Below are 21471 nucleotides of genomic sequence, written 5' to 3'. Positions count from 1 at the left end.
TGCAAATTGATCGATATCTGGGCTTGACGTTCGGTTTGATTGTTTGCTACTTAGAAACAAACCGACGGTTAATAAACAGGAAAACGGACACTTGAAAGCTCTGATATCAGATAAATAAAAAAGCAATAATAATCTGCTGACTGTATGTTTTTAATATAAACAACCGGTATATTGGAAACAATGATTCGAAGTCATAATGCGTAGGAAATGGACTCGACGACACATGGTGCAAAATCAACGGGGTTTGCAGTGGTATACACACGGGCTTGACAGGATGTAAACACGCCATTAAGAACTTTATTATGCAAATATCTCAAGTTATTGAAATTCATTTGCAAAATTCTTCAGTGTATAAAAGACAGTTTTTTTCTTGCAGTTTGTTCCGATATCTTAAGGTATAGGAATAAATCATTAAATACGCCTGAAATCGGTGGCAAAAGTTCACGTTACGTGAAGTATAACCGTATAAATGAATGCAGTGAACATAGAATCTTTTAACATGAACACATACTTATTAGATACAGTTATTCTGATGTATTTCGCATTGCCATAACCGTCATAAAAGCCTTTCTTGTATGCACTAGTTGAAATTCTTACGAATTTTTTTTAAACGTTATTCGAAAAAAACACCACATACCGGTTCCCATGAAGTCACGTGATCATGCAACCTGTGACCGGGCATGGCGATTTCCTCTCTTTTACCATGCTTTGAATTGACCGTTCAAAGTCGGACACCTCAAATTTATTTATCTGTTTGTGTTTGGTTCGTTTTTATGCCATATGTAGTGAGTCTGTACTGGAGATGAACAGCGTATTGACTCATGAAGAGTTTAAGGCGCTGTTTCCATTGCAGCAATGTATCGAATGATTAATGGTTGAAGTGCACTGTTTGAAATGAAGCTCTGTGTTTATCTCAGCACACCGATGAATAGTTTGTTGTACTAACTGCAGCATTTTATTTACCTCAGCTGATTGAAAACTTATTTAATGCACGGTTTGATTCCCAGCTGTGGATTGACTAAGAAATGGCTTAGTGCCTTGTTTCAATTATATCTACGGTATGTTTTGATCGCAGGTGGGGAAGCTATGGTTGAGAGAAACTGTCTTATAAGCAGAATTGTATTGATTTAAGATGACTGAGCAGTAGTTTAATGTACTGTTTTAAAAGCAGCAGTATATCGACCTCATCTGTTTGAATTGCAACATTTTATTGATACGAACTGACAGATGAATTGTTGAGTGCACTGGTTCCGTTGCAATAGATTCTTGAGTCGCGTTCTGAGAAAACTGGGCAGTTCGCACAGGCTAATCAGGGACGACACTTTCCGCATGAACAAGGTTTTCGGTAAGAAGTACTTCCTTTTAACGAGAAATAACATAAAAGCGAAAGTGTCGTCCCTGATTAGCCTGTGCCGACTGCACAGGCTAATCTGGGACAAAACTTTAAGCACATGCATTAAGCCCAATTTTCTCAGAACAATACACACTTTATTATGTCCAACTGTTGAACACTTCAATAGACTACCGGTAGTTCATTTTCAAGTTTTATAATCCAAAATGAAAATGGCGGTGGTGGTGGTGGCGTTGGTGGTAGAAACAGTAAATGCTGCTGCAATAACAGTCGGTCAAGTATGCTTTGAACATTTTTAAACCTTGATCAACAAAATTGAATATTCAGACATGTTCGACGGGAAATCGACGTAAGTCATTATACATGGTTTTAAAAGCGGATCTAAATCAGTTAAAATCCTGGTGATTTTAATCAAGGTGGTACAATCCGGAAAAAGAACTTAATGAAAATTATATATTTTACCGATAAACACTAAGCAATCTTATAAAGTGGCATTTATCTTCATCGCTATTTCCGAAAATGCGGGGAGTGTACATATCGATTAAGTATGACGTTACGTGGATCTGCGTCAATGTTCGATACAGGAATCCCGGACAATCGCCCACACGGACAATCGCTCCTACGCTAATCTTGACAAGGCGGACATTTGCTCCTACGTTGTTTTGACAACCCGGACAGGCACACCCACATTATTTTAACAACCCGGACAATCGCTCCTACATCAATTTGACAATCCGGGCAGTTGCTCCTAAACTATTTTGACAACCTGGACAGTCACTCCTAAATTATTTTGACAACCCGGACAGTCGCTCCTGCATGATTTTTACAACCCGGACATTCTTTCCTAAATAACATTTATTGAAATAAGGGCCGATTTTCGAATGGAATAAAATATGTTTTTATGGTTTCATTTCAAGACCACGAGTAAATATACACATAACACATAATGTAGTCAACAGTGGCCAATGACATACAGGCATATACATATATATTTGTGTGCAATATAAATTTAGAATTAACAATAAATGGGATCTGCAACTCTAAAGACATGCATATTAAAAATAAACAGCTATTAAATTGTTTTTGCTTTGTCAGTGTGTAAGAGTTTGATAAATTTTAACATATTTTGTGATTCCAATAATATCTTTATATTTATTGCTTTCTAAGGCTATTAAAAACTGGACATTCGAGTAAGAAATTGAACTTCGAGTAGTTATGATATTATGCACACGGATGTACGGACAGGAAATGTGCATATATAAAAATTTATATTTATATAAATATATACACAATAAATATGCAAAACACAACAGATTAAAACGAAAAGAACACATATGTACATTTATACACACAGCTGGATGTATACGAGTCAATAATGTCACATCCAATGCCCGAGACGAATTCGGTGCCCAACACTCCGAAGAAATTCGACCATCGACATGGTTCAAGCCACATACTGTTCGCACAAAATTTTCAGTGTCTGTTGGTGGCTCACCGTCTTCTTTCTAATACGTTTCTCCACCGACTCGCCCTTGCTGAATCTGTAAACATCTGTTTCTACCATCGCGTTGTCTCTCTGAAGGCAGAATATTAAAACCCACAGTGATGGGTTGTCTTGGCCGACGAGATGCCGAAAACCATTGTTCCAGCTTTCCAAGACATTGTTGGTGCTTATTGTCGCTGCGTGGACATTCCACATGTCTGGCTGGAACCTAGGGGGAGTCCGCCTGAAGCGTATCCGACCGTTGGCGTTTACCGTCTGGAACGCACCGGACACGTAGTTGGTGTCAAAGTAGTCCCATACCAATGTGAGGACGTCTGGTGCGGACTGCTTCAAATATGCCATCCCGCTGGCGACGTCATCCACGGGTAAAAATGCAAGGCCAACATGCCACAGGAGTGACGGATTTCTTCAGCCTCCTTGTAGATAATTGAAAGTCCCTCGGCCTGGATGTGTCGCCAAGTCGTCTAGGTCAGATGATAAAAGCAGCATTGGATGCGAATAGAAGGAATCACGGACCTCACAGCGTTGTGTATACCTATTTCGTAGTCAGCGACAACCTTCTCTGGATTCGGGCGCACGTCCCGACGAAGACAGGTGTTAAAAATAGTTTAAAATGTCGATTTATACTTAGATCTGTAATTAGAGAACCCTTGCATGAATCGGAACGACTTTTGCTGCATGCCCATCGTATTGTAGACTTAGACGTGTGTTTCTTGGAGTACGAGTGACCCTCAAAGCATAACACATGCATACCGCGTTTGTTCGTTAAAAGTTCTATGTTTTAACATCACATTGATCGGCACATGTTAAATCTGCTAAATGTGAACTGCTAATTATAGGTGTTAACCTTTGATCGGCGTATATTTGTATAAACCCATGGATGAGGTGTCAAAATCATTTATGAGCGACTGTCCGGGTTGTCAAAATTATTTAGGAGCGACTGTACGGATACCTCGATACAGAGCTCCAACATACAACGTATATATCGAAACAACTCTTTTGTCGAAAAAAAGTATTTAGGTGCCCGCATTGCCTATAACTATGTCTGTAAATTTTTTGTTGTAATACTTTTTTAATGACGTTCAACACATTTCAATCTAGTATTTATTTGTTTTGCTTTAAATGGCTATTCCTTTGTTAATATGAACCAAAATAACTCCAAAATACACAGGAATAAAGTTCATATGTTTGTCATTACAACTTTATGTTGTTTACAGTTTTGAAAAATGGCAATCGGCAAAACATGTGACGATGATGTCACATATTAAAAAAGAATGTATTAAAACAAGCAAAATAGCACGGCTAAATAAAAAAACTGTTAAAAATATATGTTTGTTTATTAAAAATCATCAATCGAAGTCGGATAAAAATGGTAACGCTTTTCGTCGATAATTTGACAATTATGTAATACCGACCTAGCATTTAGAATAACATTCAACTTGAAATGTTTGCGAGGTGTAGTGGCAGATTATTCGCGTTCGCTTCTTGAGGTACCGGGCATTACTTTGTTTGCCTATGTGCTTGTTATTACAATTATTTTATACTATTCCAAACATTCTAGTTTCGTTAGTTAATGAATTTAATTAATACATGTTTACAAAATACGAACATCTGTGAACAGGTCAATTTAAATAAAAGAATCAAGGATGATTACAAGAAATACACATCCCATTTTTGTGTAAATTTATTTATAAACCGGCCAAAAACTTGTTTAAAGGCATTTGTCTTGAAATTAGTTTACGGCCATGTATCCCTTACCTCTGAGTCAAAAGGGCAGTTGTCACTTAATAAGGTAAGCCTGAGCATTTAATCAGGTAATCTGGCTGAATCAGGAAAAGCGCATGTATGTTAACTTACCTCTGTGATGTGACGTCAATACATCTGATAACTTTGCAATTACTACCAATATATATAAATAACCTCGTTATATACAGCCTGAAATCTGTTCCGACCCCCAAACCACCACCAGTTTACCACTTTGTTAGAGGGGCTTTTCAATTTCTTATTTAATATTTGTTTTCGATGGATTATCTCTTATGTGTTAGAAGGGATACAGTCGCCGACAACATTTAAGTATGAAACTTTGACAATTGGCAATCACACCAGCAGTTGCTATGGTTTTTTGTGCACTGCATCCCCGATGATTGAAATATATATATTTGAACTTTCATGTTGATTCCTTTGACAGTTGTCGAGTTATGCTCTGTATAAGAGACCCAAAAGACGCACGATAGGCCATACCGACAAAAGATGCCAGAATACACCCCACTTACATATTTCATGTACTGGAGTAAATAAGAAAAGCTACTTTTATGTTGTCAGCGACCATGTTTCTGTTGACCACATATGGTATTCCAATGGCCGTTATATGCCTGCATACACATGTGCGTGTAAGCGACTCAAAACAAAAATTTAGAGCTATGAGAGCAACCCAAGAAACTCTGAGAGTCCAGCTTTAACCATTCACACAATTTTCCTTATACAGGATAGCGTGCTGTGGCCATACATTGTTAAACCGGAGTAACCCTATACACTTTTGTTAATCCCAGACCTTAACCACGGGTTACGGGTTTAGTCAAGTGATGACCGGGTACCAGAGCACACGACCTGAGACCGTCTTGTCCACAAGTACTTATCGTGACCGTTTGATCCATTTTCCGAAACCGGAAGCGGCATTTTTAATTGTCATCGTTAAGTTAGGTGTTAAAAACGTCAATAGAAACAACCAAACATGGCAAATAACGTTCGTGTGATAGCTACTGACGCCGAATTCGATCCTGAATTGACGAACGCGGGTACAAAACTTGTTGTCGTAGACTTCTTTGCCACTTGGTATGTATGATAACAGTGTAAGTTATTTCGGATGACATTGTTCGGATATTGTAACTCTCGCTTTATATACATGTTAGAGCTTTAACAAGTGGATCTTTCAGTTGAGTTTTGTCGAATTGCTACCTGATTTTTTGTGTACGCGAAATCTGGAAAAGTTTGTCAGTCATTCTGACTGACTTGAAATAATTGTCAGTCTAAATCAGTTTATGGCAGTGCCACGAAACTATAACAACAAAATAAAACAAAAGATAGTACTTTTTAGATGTTTAATTGTTATTTTGAAGTATATCTTTATGTGTCATTATTATGTAATTAAAGTTATATTTGCATTAAAGTCAAGAATTATTACTTCCTCACATACACATTCAATATAATGTGAAAATACTGAGCTCAAGCCGGGGTTTGAACCCACGACCTCCAGAGTGGTAGTCAGACACTTTAACCACGTCGCTAAAGAGCTAGCCCAACAGCAAGGCTGTTGGAAGTGACCTTATTTCACTACACTCCTCCCCCTTTTAATGTTTTAAGGCCCAGACACGCCCGCTACAGCATGTCTTGCATCCGCATAGCCCTCACAGAAACCATTAAACAGCTCAGACCCATTCCCGCATTCACAGTTCTTTTTGCCTCGTCGCCATTAATGTGAAAATACTGAGCTCAAGCCGGGGTTTGAACCCACGACCTCCAGAGTGGTAGTCAGACACTTTAACCACGTCGCTAAAGAGCTAGCCCAACAGCAAGGCTGTTGGAAGTGACCTTATTTCACTACAAATAGCTGAAATAATTCGCATTCAGAATAGATCTGAACGCTGAAACTCCGGTCTGTAAAAACCATAACAAAAAATAAATACAATACTATTATGGGAATTACAGTATTAACAAGTGCATATATCTAAAATCTACCCGTTGTGCGACAAATATGAACTTAGATCACAAACATTACCTGTATTTCATTGGAAATCATAGACATGGAATGATCATTTTCTCAAAGGCAACCATTTTGGCATTGTTGTTTTTGTTATTTCATAGTGATACCATAGCTGTTTCGTACCTATTACTTTGGAGCTATTTCGTTACTGTCAATTCTAATATTTTGAGTTAAAAATAGTTATAATTCTTCTTTTGCTTCTTCTTATGATTAAGATAAGATAAGATTTATTTTGAGTCGGCAAGAGTGAATAAAAACAATTAACATAAGCTTATGTAGCTTGTACAACCGACTATAAAACATGAAGAATAGGGTCAATTCGTGAAAAGTTGGACGTCTTTAAAAGTCGGACAGTTGACCGTCAAACACATAATAAAATATACAATAACCGACTTGAAATCCCCAGTAACATGCATTTAGTGACACATGGCCATTCACTTTGAAAAATACATCTGCACAGTATGTGCATCGACACCGTTTAAGTAAACACAAAACAAATGACGTGCAACACACAGGCTTATGACGATACGCATTGTTTCCAGAAAGGCGGGCAATTTGAATACTAAGGTTCGTTCAGTGATTTTCATTGCGCAACGGCTACACGATTGTATATTCATTAAGATATTGATTGTTTTATTGTTTAAGGAGATAAAATTTAATAGTTTTATGAAGAATATCTGAAAATTTATTATGTATTTGACGAAATTAAAAGTGTCCGACATTTAACTACATATTTTGCATTGCAGTTAAAACTCGGACAATAGCAAGGAAATAACAAACACAAAAAACGAAGCCACTTTGCATAAAGTTATCAATCATGGCTAATTATTGACAATAAATACTATGCAATCTGCACCGATCTGTAGATACTCTAGCTAGATTATAGTACTATACCTGCCGTAAAGTCAACGCCGTAAATTGCATGTCTATTCATCGTATGTTTCTGTTCTAATTTCATTGTGATCAAAGATGGAAATCAATTACACATCAAATTTTATCAATAAATAACAAATACTCGATACGTGTTAAGCAAATTAAAATTAGTCCAGCAGTTTACATCAGAAGCAGCATTAAATAGTACAGCACACGTAAAATACTGCTACATTCAAATTAATTCATTTTACTGTAAATAAATGAAGTTTGGATCAATTACTGTTCCACAGTCCGAGAATTAACTACGCAAAAATAACTGTCCGAGTTTCAGCTACAGTGTGTCCGAGTTTCGACTACTCTGTCCGAGTCATAGCGATTCGCATCAAGCAACATTTTCATAATGTAAATCGCGGTGTTTTCACATAACATCATCGATGTCACCAAAATTCGAAACTACGCTCATTTGACATTGTAAGGGGAGGTAATCCCCAAAACGACTCGTTGTAAGTTCTATATAATGATACAATAGCTTTGGGATATAGAGTTTTGTCCGACTTTTCACGGATTGACCCTAAGGATAACAATTGTACAAAAGCTGAAAGACTGAAATAGATTTGGAAATTAAAAGACAAATATACATAAAATATAAGGCATCATATTATAACATCAGATATGGATATTTAAAAAAGGTTTAGATTAATCTGCTTAAAAGTCAGATAATTATTTAATAAAAAGAATAAAATATCCACTAGATATGTTATAAAATTATAGGTTTATATGAATATAATTTCCAATTTCATTTCTTAATGTTTTGCGCATATTTCACACTTATTTTTTTATGTTCGAACTCAGTTACAAACATAGTTGAAATTTAACCTCCTTCACCAAAGGAGATAACATGAACCTTTACTATACAAAGATTCATATTGGATGAAACAAACTCGAATTATAGTTTATTAACAAGTAAATATCAATAAATTTTGATCAATATATACTATTTAGTAGTGCTGCAACAATACGCCAAAAAGCGTATTGCGATATATTGTCAGTTCAAAAACCTGTATTGCAATATATTGCAATATATTGCTTACTAGTACCAGAATTATAACTCGCCAATTACCCGATAATCCGTATATTCCAGTTTTAAAAGCAATTCTGGTAAATGTTAACTATAAAAATGCTCAAGAATAGCCCAATACACTAACATTCGCCAATTTTCTTAAATATCAAATACATTTTGGCATTTGTTACTATTTAAAGATGTGATGAAATAACTTCCAATCGGGCGTTTATTTTCCCACTGAACACGCGTAAATCGCCCGACGTGATGTTCCCGTTTTATACAACACAAATACACCCACACTTTCCACGCTACATTCTACATGTCTGTATACATTTCGTGCGCTTTTTATTGAGAAAAAGAATAAAGCACTTTTTTTATTGTTGCTTTAGCATTATATTTCGGAAGAGTGTTTCTGGAATTCGGATTACAAATTTTATAATGCTCATTTCAGAATCGAACGAAACATTTAGTTGTGCGTAATTAATTCAACAATAATTCGTTTAAAAGCATAGAATAAATGCTCCCATGTAACAACGCTACTCTGTATAATAGACTTTTTAGAATGCCATTTTTACGTAACAATTTATTTTTACAAAATACCCCTTTGTTTTGTTTACCTTGATATCATTATTTTAGATGGCTTTTCTGAACGAAATGTAGATGCATGTTTGTAAAATTTTCGTACCGGTATGACGAAAATCGTATCGCAATACAATATGCGCATTGCATATTGCGATATATACCGATATACCGGTATATTGTTGCAGCACTACTATTTAGGCAAAGTTCTTTCATAATAGTCACAAATATGCATACATGCTAGAATTTTTCAGGTCCAAATCATGACTTTCCTTAAAAATTGTTTGGACATTTGACCAAAAAGCGGGACACCTAAAACGATTAATCATTTCACCTTTTCTTTAGTCAGTAGTCAGTGTATTACTTACAAAAACTCTTAATTTCTGCCCAATATTGATGATAAATGTGTGTTCAGAATTTCGTGAACGCATACGTTCTCCATTTTCCAGAAGTAAACACACTCCATGAACTGAAATGTGGGGTGTTCCTGTTTGCCTCGATTTGACATCCAATTGGTGCAGGGATATCCCCTTGAACCTATGTAAATCGTGTGACACAATGTGAGCGCATCGAGCACTATTCTTATTCAACCAATCGTAAATTAACTCTAAATTTAGATTGATGCAATATGTACAATTTTTCTGAAAATCCGTCGAAAACAAAAGGTAATTTGTGAGAAACATCAATGTGTATTGGTCAGCATTCAAATTGTTTGATGTACAAAATTGGTGTTTTGACAGGTTTTATAACTTTGGGTTGTATAATACACAGGATAATATTATTGTTGTACTTGATTAGGACCATGAAATACAAACGCAGGCGGCGTTTATTTCTGTACGATACATCTTTGGATAGCAATTAGCGACTCCTATCATAAAAACACCATGGTGTGAATGCTGATTAAATCAATAAGTTGCCAATAAATAGCTGATAAGGTGTCAAAAACAACGCTGGTGCACTCGAGTAGTAGAAGTGTGTTGTAAATTGGGGGCAATAAAGGGATTAGCGATGGTAAGTTTTAGCCAGAAAGAGCTTGAAAAGCGAATTTTATTGGGAACTTATAGACCTTACATTGTTTTTAACGAATGTCGGGACAAATCGTCTCATATCGGGATGCCGGAACAAAGAGCCCAAAAGCAGGACTGTCCCGCCGAGATCGGAACGTTTGGCATATATGCAAATATGTGTGTATTTAAATTCAGGAGTGATGCGACCGAAATTCGTGTAGAAACTCCCGCTATTAAAAAGATAGAGTGGACTATTGACGCCAAGAGTCTGCCAAAGCAAAAATCATCAAAAGACTCTATGGTGGCAATTTATATTGACTAACACATTCAACAACTTAGGGAAAGATCTAGGATCACCTGTAATCACCAGAATTCAGACATTGTATTGTCTTAAGAATGGTGGCATCTTGTGAAAACTTGTTGTGAAAATCCTAGAATATAATTTAATAAAGAACAATTAAATTTAAATGCAGAAATCACCTCCCAAACTTAAACAGTCAATTCCATATCAGTCTACTTACCATTCAAACAAAATCTGAAAATCTCTTTTGTTCAGCTGAGTTTGGATTACTTGTGGTTAATTATTAAATTTATTATTTTGTAATTGTATTGACTTTCGTCAAAATTAATTGTATTTTAATGTGATTCAAACAATTATTTTACTTAAATACAGTGTTATTTGTGCTCCTGAAACCAGGGGGTATGGTTATTTGATTGTAATGGCAATAAGCTGAAATTGTTAAAATTTACATCACTTCCAAAAGCTTTTTCTACAAATAACAATATTGTTATCAGATATTTTTGTCAGTCAGTCAAACCGATTTTCGTTAATCGAATGACTGTCCTGAGTAAAATTTGCAGGTCAGGACCAACAGTTTTTGCAAACTCTGTGCTTTGGATGACATGGAATCTTCTTTTAAAAGAAAAGCTAGGAATAAAAGCCAATTACTTTTTTGGTTAATGGTAATTCTAAAAATACACAGTTTAATTCTATTGAACAATGTTTTTGAACAAATTTGTTAAATCAAAGGAAATTTTATTATGCTGGGTCTTGCTTGTTAATTGACCAGTCGCCAAATAAGCGATCGCTCCGCCCACTAAGTTGTGTTTTTATAAAACGCTCATTCCATTACTCCGACAGTCTTTGTTTGTCGGACCATGTGGCTGCAATAAACGAAATCTGATTGATTATTGTGTGAGTTTGATTAACAGCTGGCGAGTGGTAAATTATACATACTGTAATTAAAGTTTTCAGACACCCTCTTTTTTAGCCAAAATGATTATTTTTCGTGACTCAAAATCTTCGGACACATGGGTTTTCGTCCATAACTAATGACTCCAATTTTTAAGACAGTTAATTTTACAGCACTATTTTACTAGATTTTTGCCCTGTTTTCGCTTATCTGGGACTCTTCAATCATGGAGTGTTACAAACGCAGTAAGGTCATAAAACCTGACTTAGAATGCCCTGAGGGCCATGGACCATTACACTTGCGTTATTGGGTAGATTACCATGTAAACCAGTAATGAACCAGTTTCACCCAACAGCAATTGAAATGATATCATATTCAGGAAGAAGTATGGTTGCTTTTTATAACGTTTTTATATACCATTTCATGAAAGAGATTGCTAATAAGTAAAGTTGTATTTTCTTTAAAGCAGAGAATGGAGAGTACAACTCAATGAAATTATTGCACATTTATAATTGGTTTTATTTCAATATGATAATTGACAAACAAACATATATGTCTCTAAATTTTCAACACTCATACTTTTTGAAAAAAAATTGTATCTGAACATTTAGACATGAAAAAAAATTATTTTTTCCGAAAATTTAGAGTAGTTACGGTATGCTTTGTCTTTTTTTCAGGTGTGGACCATGTAACAGAATTGCCCCACTTTTCATTCAGCTGAGTGCAAAGTACCCCAAGGCAGTTTTTCTGAAAGTAGATGTTGACCAATGTCCAGTAAGTGATAAATTATTATAAGCAAATAATGCATTTGAATGTATTTTGGATGTTTCTCAAACTGTTCTTTGGTCATAATACCAATGGAAAGAATCATGTTTTTTTACCAAGTCTGATTTTTTGCTACTGTTTAAGTATATAGATTTTAAATAGCTTTTCATAAACAGTCATACTTTTTCCCAATTTAATGTAAATTAAGTGATGGTAAAATTTCCAATAACCCTGTTAAAGTAACAGAGACAGAAAGTATACCATCAGTTTTTTTTGTGATATTTTATTGAGCACATTTAATTTTGATTTAGAGGATATTTGTTGGATTTGGTGGAATATCGATTTTAATTCACAAGTGATTAAAGAAAATGATATTTTCACAAGTGGCGCATTCATGAGTGAAATATATTTTTTCTATGATCACCAGTGAATTAAAATCGATATACCACCAAATCAAACAAATTTTGCTTTTATTTTATGCTTTTTTGCAATGCCGGACAATATAATAATTCCATGTTGGGCGCCCGAATATGTTATTTCATGTATGTTCAAGGGAAGCATATCCGTATTTTCTATAAACATTCAATGCAGAGTCGTTTCCATTGTGGGTCACTATGGGGAAACCACAGAGATCCAAAAATAGTGCAGATCAAACAATGAAAATTATGGATAATTTTCACTGTTATTTTTCACTGTTTGAAACAGTGAAATATCAGTTTTAATGCACTGATATTTCTCTATAAATCATCGGTAAGCATAAAATACAATTATGTATCACTTTGTAGTTCATGTCAAAAGCAGGCCCCGTCTATTTTACTCCTTTTCAACACAGGTTTGATGATAATCTTCAACAAGAATTCACAGGAGTTTATGTTGGCCATGTTGTATTGGATATGGTGTCCACCTAGAAATTGGGAGGTCATGGGTTAGTTCTTTAGATTTCATTAAAAGTTACCAATTCTTTAGCTCTCATCTCGCAAGCGTTTCAAGAAGCTTTAGGCTTTCGATGCAATCCAGCTGAAATAAATGGGTTTAAACAAAATGAGTTAATAATATCTGTATTGCACAGAATTTTCTTTCTTTAAAAGCAATGTTTCCAGCGAGATGTCTCAGCCATGCAGACGATCTCCCTTTGACAGGTGCTGTTTTTAAACAAAGATAATAATATTAACTCTTTGTTGCACAGGAAACCGCCCAAGGACAAAACGTCTCAGCAATGCCAACATTCATCTTCTATAAGAACAAGGTGAAGATAGACTCACAGAGAGGGGCCGACTCTAATGCACTGGAGGAGAAGATTAAGAAGTGGTATGGGGCTGATGATGAAGATGGGGAGGAAGGGGTCGCTGTCAAAGGTCATGTAAGTACAGGGCTTGAATTTCAAAAAGCATCGTAAGTTTACAGCTCATCCTTAAGGAGATTTGAAGAGAAATATTTTCCTTAGGCAGTACAGATCTCCCTGTTTTCCTTGTGGAAGGATTATTTTCCATTAAGTTTTATGAAAAAGGTTTATATTAGTTGAAAATTGTTGCCCAAATTTGGCAAACATTTATTTTTACCTCTACCATGATGTGCCCTGAATCTGCTGTTTTTCGGCGTAGCTGTTTAATGTCACTTTTGACCTAAGATGACCTTCATTCATTATAGGTCCGAAATGAATAAACCCGAATTGTGCATTGGCTAATAAAACAAAAATCACCGTAGACTAAAACATTGGATACATATCATTTGAACTGAAATATGAATATATTGTAAATAACATGTAAATTACAATAAATTAAAAACTGTCATGATACAAAAATCCTCTAAACATTACATCGAAACGTTTCTCCTTAGTTTACGAAGCAGTATAGCAATAATCACATGTCTCTACAATTAAAAGAAGCTATTGTTTACATGCCGTAGCAGTCACACTAAACACTACAAAAACAGGCTAGATTGCACTTTACCGGTATGCAGTTGTTTAACACCATCAACAAAGCGGGGGTTTGGGGGTGGTAGCCCGCGATACTAAGGAAATATATAGGTGTTGGAAATATATCTGTCTTTGAATTATTATAATCCATATTTGCGTGTATTAGTGTAAATATGTTTCTTTGTACTTTGTTTTGTTCATTTTTCATATAAAGTTCTGTTTTTCTGCAAAAAATTCATATCACTATGATGCTTGCAATATTGAGTCTTTTATGTTTACATTCTACTAACATCTTTACACATTATAACACATTATTTTTTATTTCATTCCAACATTATGTTCATAGTGTTTCAGTGGCGAATATGTTTTCTTTTCCTATTGAAACTAATGTATTACTCGTTCAATTATGAAAACCTAGTCATTACAATACTTATTGACAATAAAACATACAATTGCACATCTTCTTGTTCTTAATTTTTATTTGTTAATACATTAAAATATATTATCTTATTATCACTCACTACCTTCATTAAAATACATGGTCGCTTCATTCAGCGATTTTTTTCCTTCTTTATAAAGTACCGGTAAATGGCACTTTCCCAATAACGAAAAAACTACAAATTTCCCAATTGCTGTCCAAAAAATTCCCAATTGAAGTTAAAAAAAATAGTTTTTTTTGTTGTTTTTTTGGAAAATGCAACATTTAGTTAGTTTCCCTATGCAGCTCTATGGCTTAGACCTAGGTAAATATAATATTGACAGCTTGAAAACACTTAGTTATCAATTTTTAAGTATTTGGGAGCATAAGATCAAATACACCAATTTCCCAATTTGACGAGTTTTCACGACTTGATTTTTCCCAATTTTCAGGTTTTCACGACTCAATTTTTCCCAATTGGACCGGTACGGTTACTTTTCCCAATTGGACAAAAAAAATCGCTGCTTCATTCCATCTCCTTTCACTGGTCGCAAACATTACAACATCAACGCCGTATATCTTTTTAAAAATGGTGGGTCTGACATTTTATCTGACAAACGGTCCGAAACGGATGAAACATAATTTGTTGAATTTTGAAAGTTTGGCTGCAAGAGTATTAGACTCAAAGCATTGTTTATTATGGAATGGGGGGCCAGGTCATTTTCATGTAGATAATTGTTAAGTTTTTACTGAAATTGATATTTTTATTTTGCTTACAAATACTTAAAATTGAGAATAAAATTGTTTTCAATATTCTTTATACTAAGGTTCAACTTGTTGAGGCGAATGAATTTTTTTTTGCAATTTAAAAAATTGGAAAACCTTCTATTGAGAATTGTTGGCAGTGACTTTGGACAATACATACTTTTTGAGAATGGTAATCAGGGCCAAAAAAACTTTCTTTGAAGAAGCCAAATATCGGCAGCTTCCCCAACCGAAGTAACCACGTTTTTTCCCCTAATTTGATCAAAATTTTCCCCAATACTGGAAAATTTCCCCCACCAAAAATAATATCTAAACTTATAAAAGTGAAAATTGTTTACTTGTCAAACCTGTATACGTATTGATCAAATTAGTTGTGCTTACCTCGCGAAGCATGACGTAATTTTGTCATTCGTGACCAATCAGCAAATGATGGAACGAGCTGAATTCAAAAGCTATAAATAGATTACATTAGAAGGCTATAACGACTTAAAATATTTTCAGTTATGTGGATATTTATGCCCCCGAAGGGTGGCATATAGTTTTTGAACTGTCCGTCAGTTAGTCTGTCCGTCCGAAAACTTTAACATTGCCCATAACTTTTGCAATATTGAAGATAGCAACTTGATATTTGGCATGCATGTGTATCTCATGAAGCTGCACATTTTGAGTGGTGAAAGGTCATGGTCATCCTTCAAGGTCAAGGGTCAAATATATGGCTTCAAAGCGGCATAGTAGGGGGCATTGTGTTTCTGACAAACACATCTCTTGTTTTGGAATATTATTGTATCATCTAAAAAATACCAGGTAAGTCATTCCTTTTAGTGTGTTAAAGGCGTCGATTCTCAAACTTTTGATTTACTCTTATTTTTACAGCTTGCTTTAATTTTACGACATACATGTTTCATACATACCAAGGTCACGGAAGTAAACTCCATTATCCAAATGAAATACAAATTTCTTATTTTCCCCATATAAGAAAAAATCACACTATTTTTCCCTCCCCCAAAAAGGCTGAGGCCCCTTTCCCAAAAAGGGTGTTTTGGCCCTGGTAATGGGGTTGACCTTTGGGGTAAAATTGAACAAAAAAAGTTGCAAAATCTCAGGACTCCCTTGACTTTATCATATTCAGTTCAGACTTTCATTTTTCATCTGTTTTTTCTCAGGGACCTATAAATACCGGTATGTTACTGTTTTGCAGATGGACCTTGGAACATTCATCAACAAGTCTGGCTGCGAGTGTTTAAATGAGGCAGATGACCATCCATTGGCTCATTGTCTGACAACAAAGGGAGGCTACCTTGAGTCTGACTGTGATGAACAGGTAGGATTGTCTCTATTTAAGTTTCAATCTTTCGATCATAAGCTAGATTGTATGACAAGCCATTGGATTATGGAGACACTGGAATTTTGTTTGTTCTGTCTTTCCTGACTTCCAAGGTAGGTAACCTAGTGTCTTACTGCGATGGAAATAGCAGATTGTCCACTTTGAATAATAATTAAATGTTCCATACTAGAAAGCGGTATTACCTAGTGTATTACTGTGATGAACATGTAAGATTGTCTCCCTTTAAATAATTGGGTCTCCATATACTTATTACAATCCTTATGTTATTGTATAAAACACCATCAACCTAAGTAAATAATAAAATAAGCATTTTGCACCCCGAGACCCATATAATTATTACTTTTCATGAAGAGCACTCTAAGCTGAATGAATGAAAGAAGTAAAAAAGGTATCTGAAGAAATATGTTACAAACAACTTGATTCTTATAGAAGTTCACTGTTGTTTCAACCTGTTATGGCAACTGGTTAGATCTGTGCGCCTTTGCACGAGTCTTCCTTTTCAAGTCTCCTATCTTTAATCAAAAGAATGATTTCTTAGCAAACATATACGCTTTCTCTTCCCACAAGTTGAGAAAAGATATCTCGCGTGTTTAACTGGAAATATGTGTCTAGTACATGTACATAAATTAAATTTTTTAGAGAGTATACCATCATACATCTAAATAATTTATGTCACAGTAAGTTTCTCTAACTTATCCACTCCCTGACTAACAAGCGTGATAACCTAGTTTCTGACTCTTATGAAAAAGTAAGATTGTCTCCCTTTAAATAATAATTGATCGGTCCATTGTATGACTTCTAAGGGAGGTTACCTAGTGTCATACTGTAAGTTATTAATGTTATTACACTGACTTAGACATTGTCTCCATAAAAAATATACTTTCAAACATGTTTTAAAGGTGTTGTAATGTTCAGTAGGTATATTGAATAGAGTTAAGTTCATGTAGGACTTCAAATCTTATTTTTAGCTCACCTGTCACTAAGTGACATGGTGAGCTTATGTAACCGTGTGATGTCCGGCGTCCGTTGTGTGTGCGTGCGTGTGTGCATCCGTCCGTCAACAATTTGTTAGTGTAGACAGTAGAGGTCACAGCTTTCATCCAATCTTTATCAAATTTGGTCAGAATGTTTATCTTGATGAAATCTGGGTTGGGATTGTATTTGGGTCATCTGGGGTCAAAAACTAGGTCACTAGGTCAAATAATTGAAAAATCATCAACAATTTGTTTGTTTAGACAGTAGAGGTCACAGTTTTCATCCAATCTTTATGAAATTTGGTCAAAATGTTTATCTTGACGAAATCTGGGTTGGGATTGTATTTGGGTCATCTGGGGTCAAAAGTTAGGTCACTAGGTCACTAGGTGAAATAATAGAAAAACCTTGTAAAGACAATAGAGGTCGCAGTTTTCATCCAATCTTCATGAAATTTGGTCAGAAAGTTTATCTCGATGAAATCTGGGTTGGGATTGTATTTGGGTCATCTTTGGTCAAAAACTAGGTCACTAGGTCAAATAATAGAAAAACCTTGTGTAGACAATAAAGGTCGCAGTTTTCATCCAATCTTTATGAAATTTGGTCAGAATGTTTGTCTTGATGAAATCTGGGTTGGGATTGTATTTGGGTCACCTGGGGTCAAAAACTAGGTCAATAAGTCAAATATTAGAAAAACCTTGTGTAGACAATTGAGGTCACAGTTTTCATCCAATCTTTATGAAATTTGGTCAGAATGTTTATCTTGATGAAAACTGGTTTGGGATTGTATTTGGTTAGTCAGGTGAGCGATTCAGGGCCATCATGGCCCTCTTGTTAGCTCATCTTTTTTTTGAAAAAAAATTATGAGCTATTGTCATCACCTTGGCGTCGGCGTCCGGTTAAGTTTTGCGTTTAGGTCCACTTTTCTCAGAAAGTATCAATGCTATTGCATTCAAACTTGGTACACTTACTAACTATCATGAGGGGACTGGGCAGGCAAAGTTAGATAACTCTGGCGTGCATTTTGACAGAATTATGTGCCCTTTTTAACCAGGTTTTCCGAAGGAAAAAACTGGTTATTAGATTGGCAAATGCGGGCGGGCTGGCTGGCTGGCTGGCGGGCTGGCTGGCTGGCGTGCGGGCGGAACAAGCTTGTCCGGGCCATAACTTTGTCGTTCATTGTGAGATTTTAAAATCATTTGGCACATTTGTTAACCATCATTAGACGGTGTGTCGCGTGAAAAAATTACGTCAATATCTCCAAGGTCAAGGTCACACTTTGAGTTCAAAGGTAAAAAATAGCCATAAATGAGCTTGTCTGGGCTATAACTATGTCATTCATAATGAGATTTTAAAATCATTTGGCACGTTTGTTCACCATCATGGGACGGTGTGTCGCACGAAAGAATCACGTCAATATCTCCAATGTCAAGGTCGCCACGACTAAAAATAGATTTATTTTAAAACAAACTTACAAAGGGGGTTAATTTTGTTTGTTCATTTCAAAAGTTCAGTTTGAGTTGTCTCCCTTTATCAGATTTTTTTTCACAATGAAAACCTGGTTTTGTGACAATTTTGTCCCTTGTTATACTTAGAAAATTGAAAATTTGGTTAAGTTTTGTGTTTAGGTCCACTTTATTCCTACAGTATCAAAGCTATTGCTTTCATACTTGCAACACTTATTAACTATCATAAGGGGACTGTGCAGGCAAAGTTATGTAACTCTGACTGGCATTTGGACGGAATTATGGGCCCTTTATACTTAGAAAATTGAAAAATTTGTTAAGTTTTGTGTTTTGGTCCACTTTACCCCTAAACTATCATAGATATTGCTTTCATACTAGGAACACTCGCAAACTATCATAAGGGTACAGCAAAAGGACATGTTGCATAACTCTGGTTGTCATTTTTATGGAATTATGGCCCTTTTTTGACTTAGTAACTTTGAATATATGGTTAAATTTTGTGTTTCGATCCACTTTACTTCTAAAGTATCAAGGCTATTGCTTTCAAACTTCAAATACTTTCATGCTATCATGAGGTTACTGTACCTGGCAAGTTGAATTTTACCTTGACCTCTGAATGACCTTGACTCTCACGGTCAAATTATTAAAGTTTGCTAAAAATGCCATAACTTCTTTATTTATGATTAGATTTGATTGATACTTTGACAAAACTACTCTTACCTGACATACCACAATAGACTGCACCCAAACCATCCCCCGTGCCCTCCCCCCCCCCCGAATCACACCCCCCCCCCCCCCTTATTTTTTTTTTTTTTTTTAAGATCATCTCACAAATGACCACCACACCCTCACACTATACTATACCCCCCCCCCCCCCCCGAATCCCCCCACCCCTAATTTTTTTATTTTTTTTTATTTTAAGATCATCTCACAGATGACCACCACACCCTCACACTATACTATACCCCCCCCCCCCGAATCCCCCCCCCCCCCCCCTAATTTTTTTTTTTTTAAAGATCATCTCACAAATGACCACCACTCCCTTACACTATACTATACCCCCCCCACCCCCCCCCCCCCACCCCCCAAATTATTTTTTTTTGAAACTGTTAAAAAACAAATATTTATTTTTATTATTTTATGTTTGAAATACCGTCCAACCATCGCACCCAAGAATCCCCCCCCCCCTCCCCCCGAATGTTTTTTTTTTTTTTTCGCATTTTTTTTTCGCATTATTGGAAGATAATGTAATAAATGTCCACGCACCTACACTATACACCCCTCTTCACTCCACCCTCCCTCCTTTGTGATTGAAAATGAGAGTCCCTTCACCTTTAAAAAGAAAAAAATGAGCGGTCTGCACCCGCAAGGCGGTGCTATTGTTTTCTTATGCAATACTTTGAAAGCTGGGCTCTTATTAACAGTGCTTATTACTGACCCTGTTTGATGTGAGAGTTGAGAGAGTAGCTTGAGTTGAATATAAATTGACTACCTGTATCACTCCTTACACAGTCAGTAAGAAGTCGTGAAATGAATTCATTTACCAAATACAATTCCTTCAACCAGCATTTACATAATTACACAACTAACTTAGCAATACTGTATAAAGTCATGATAATTATGTCATGTTTATTTGTGATATCATATGTCAACATGTTAATATGAAAGAATTTAATTATAATTTATTTGCTGGATATGTAACGCAAGCAACCTTATAGAAAAATACGTGGTAAGTACCTGACCTTGCTAATTCAATGAAAAACTGTATGAAGAAAGAAAGTATTAATTCTTTGTAAACCTTGACAACTTCACACTGTTACGCTCAATTGGTCATTGTCGGCTCAGGTTCTACTTACATGTACATCGGTACAGTAAATATACTTAAATACACCCAGTCAATATTAGACTGTACCCGAGTTGTATTCCCGCACAAAATCCGATGTAAAACGTGCTACCGTTTACCGTAAAACGATATTGTTTATCTTAAACAAACTTCTCTTTTAAAAAAACTGAATTAACATGCTTTTTTAGTACGAGTTTCGATAATTTAGAAGCCATTTAACAGAAAATTGACATAAATGTGAACATAATTAAAAAAAATTAAATTGCTGACAACGACCGATTTAGCGTTAAAATTCCCACGTACGTTTTAGTTTATTTACCGTACCCTGGGTACATGTAAGTATACTTAAGAGTACCCAGGGTACATGTAGGTAATACCCACGCTGACCAATGACCAGTCGAGCGTTACGTATATTTCAGATTCTCATCAGCATAGAGTTCTCTCAGCCTGTGAAGCTGCATTCTTTGAAGTTGTACGGACCAGCAGGTCAGTGTTCGAAATGCCCATAATATGTTAAAATGTCATTGAGCACATTATGTAACTTCACCTTGCAGATACTTTATATAGATTTTGTCTGTATGTTTTTTTGTTTTCAAAAAATCATTATGCACTTAATGCTTATTTTCACAAATTCAAAGGGTATCAACTAAAT

General features: G+C 35.6%; 1 protein-coding gene across 1 annotated transcript in view; it reads left to right on the top strand.

Moving 5' to 3' along the window:
• Positions 1 to 5509: 5509 nt before the first annotated feature.
• LOC127868956 (thioredoxin-like protein 1) overlaps positions 5510 to 21471 on the top strand; it is a 30968-nt gene continuing 15006 nt past the window's right edge. The window contains exons 1-5 of the mRNA XM_052411176.1: positions 5510 to 5687; positions 12008 to 12104; positions 13282 to 13455; positions 16392 to 16514; positions 21239 to 21305. Of these exons, the coding sequence (XP_052267136.1) occupies positions 5587 to 5687; positions 12008 to 12104; positions 13282 to 13455; positions 16392 to 16514; positions 21239 to 21305 (562 nt within the window). The 5' untranslated portion in view covers positions 5510 to 5586. The remainder of the gene's footprint in view (positions 5688 to 12007; positions 12105 to 13281; positions 13456 to 16391; positions 16515 to 21238; positions 21306 to 21471) is intronic.

The sequence above is a fragment of the Dreissena polymorpha genome, chromosome 2, assembly GCF_020536995.1.
Source record: "Dreissena polymorpha isolate Duluth1 chromosome 2, UMN_Dpol_1.0, whole genome shotgun sequence".
Lineage (NCBI taxonomy): Eukaryota > Metazoa > Mollusca > Bivalvia > Myida > Dreissenidae > Dreissena > Dreissena polymorpha.
Note: the sequence above shows the minus strand (reverse complement) of the source record. Positions and strands in the feature narration are given on the sequence as shown.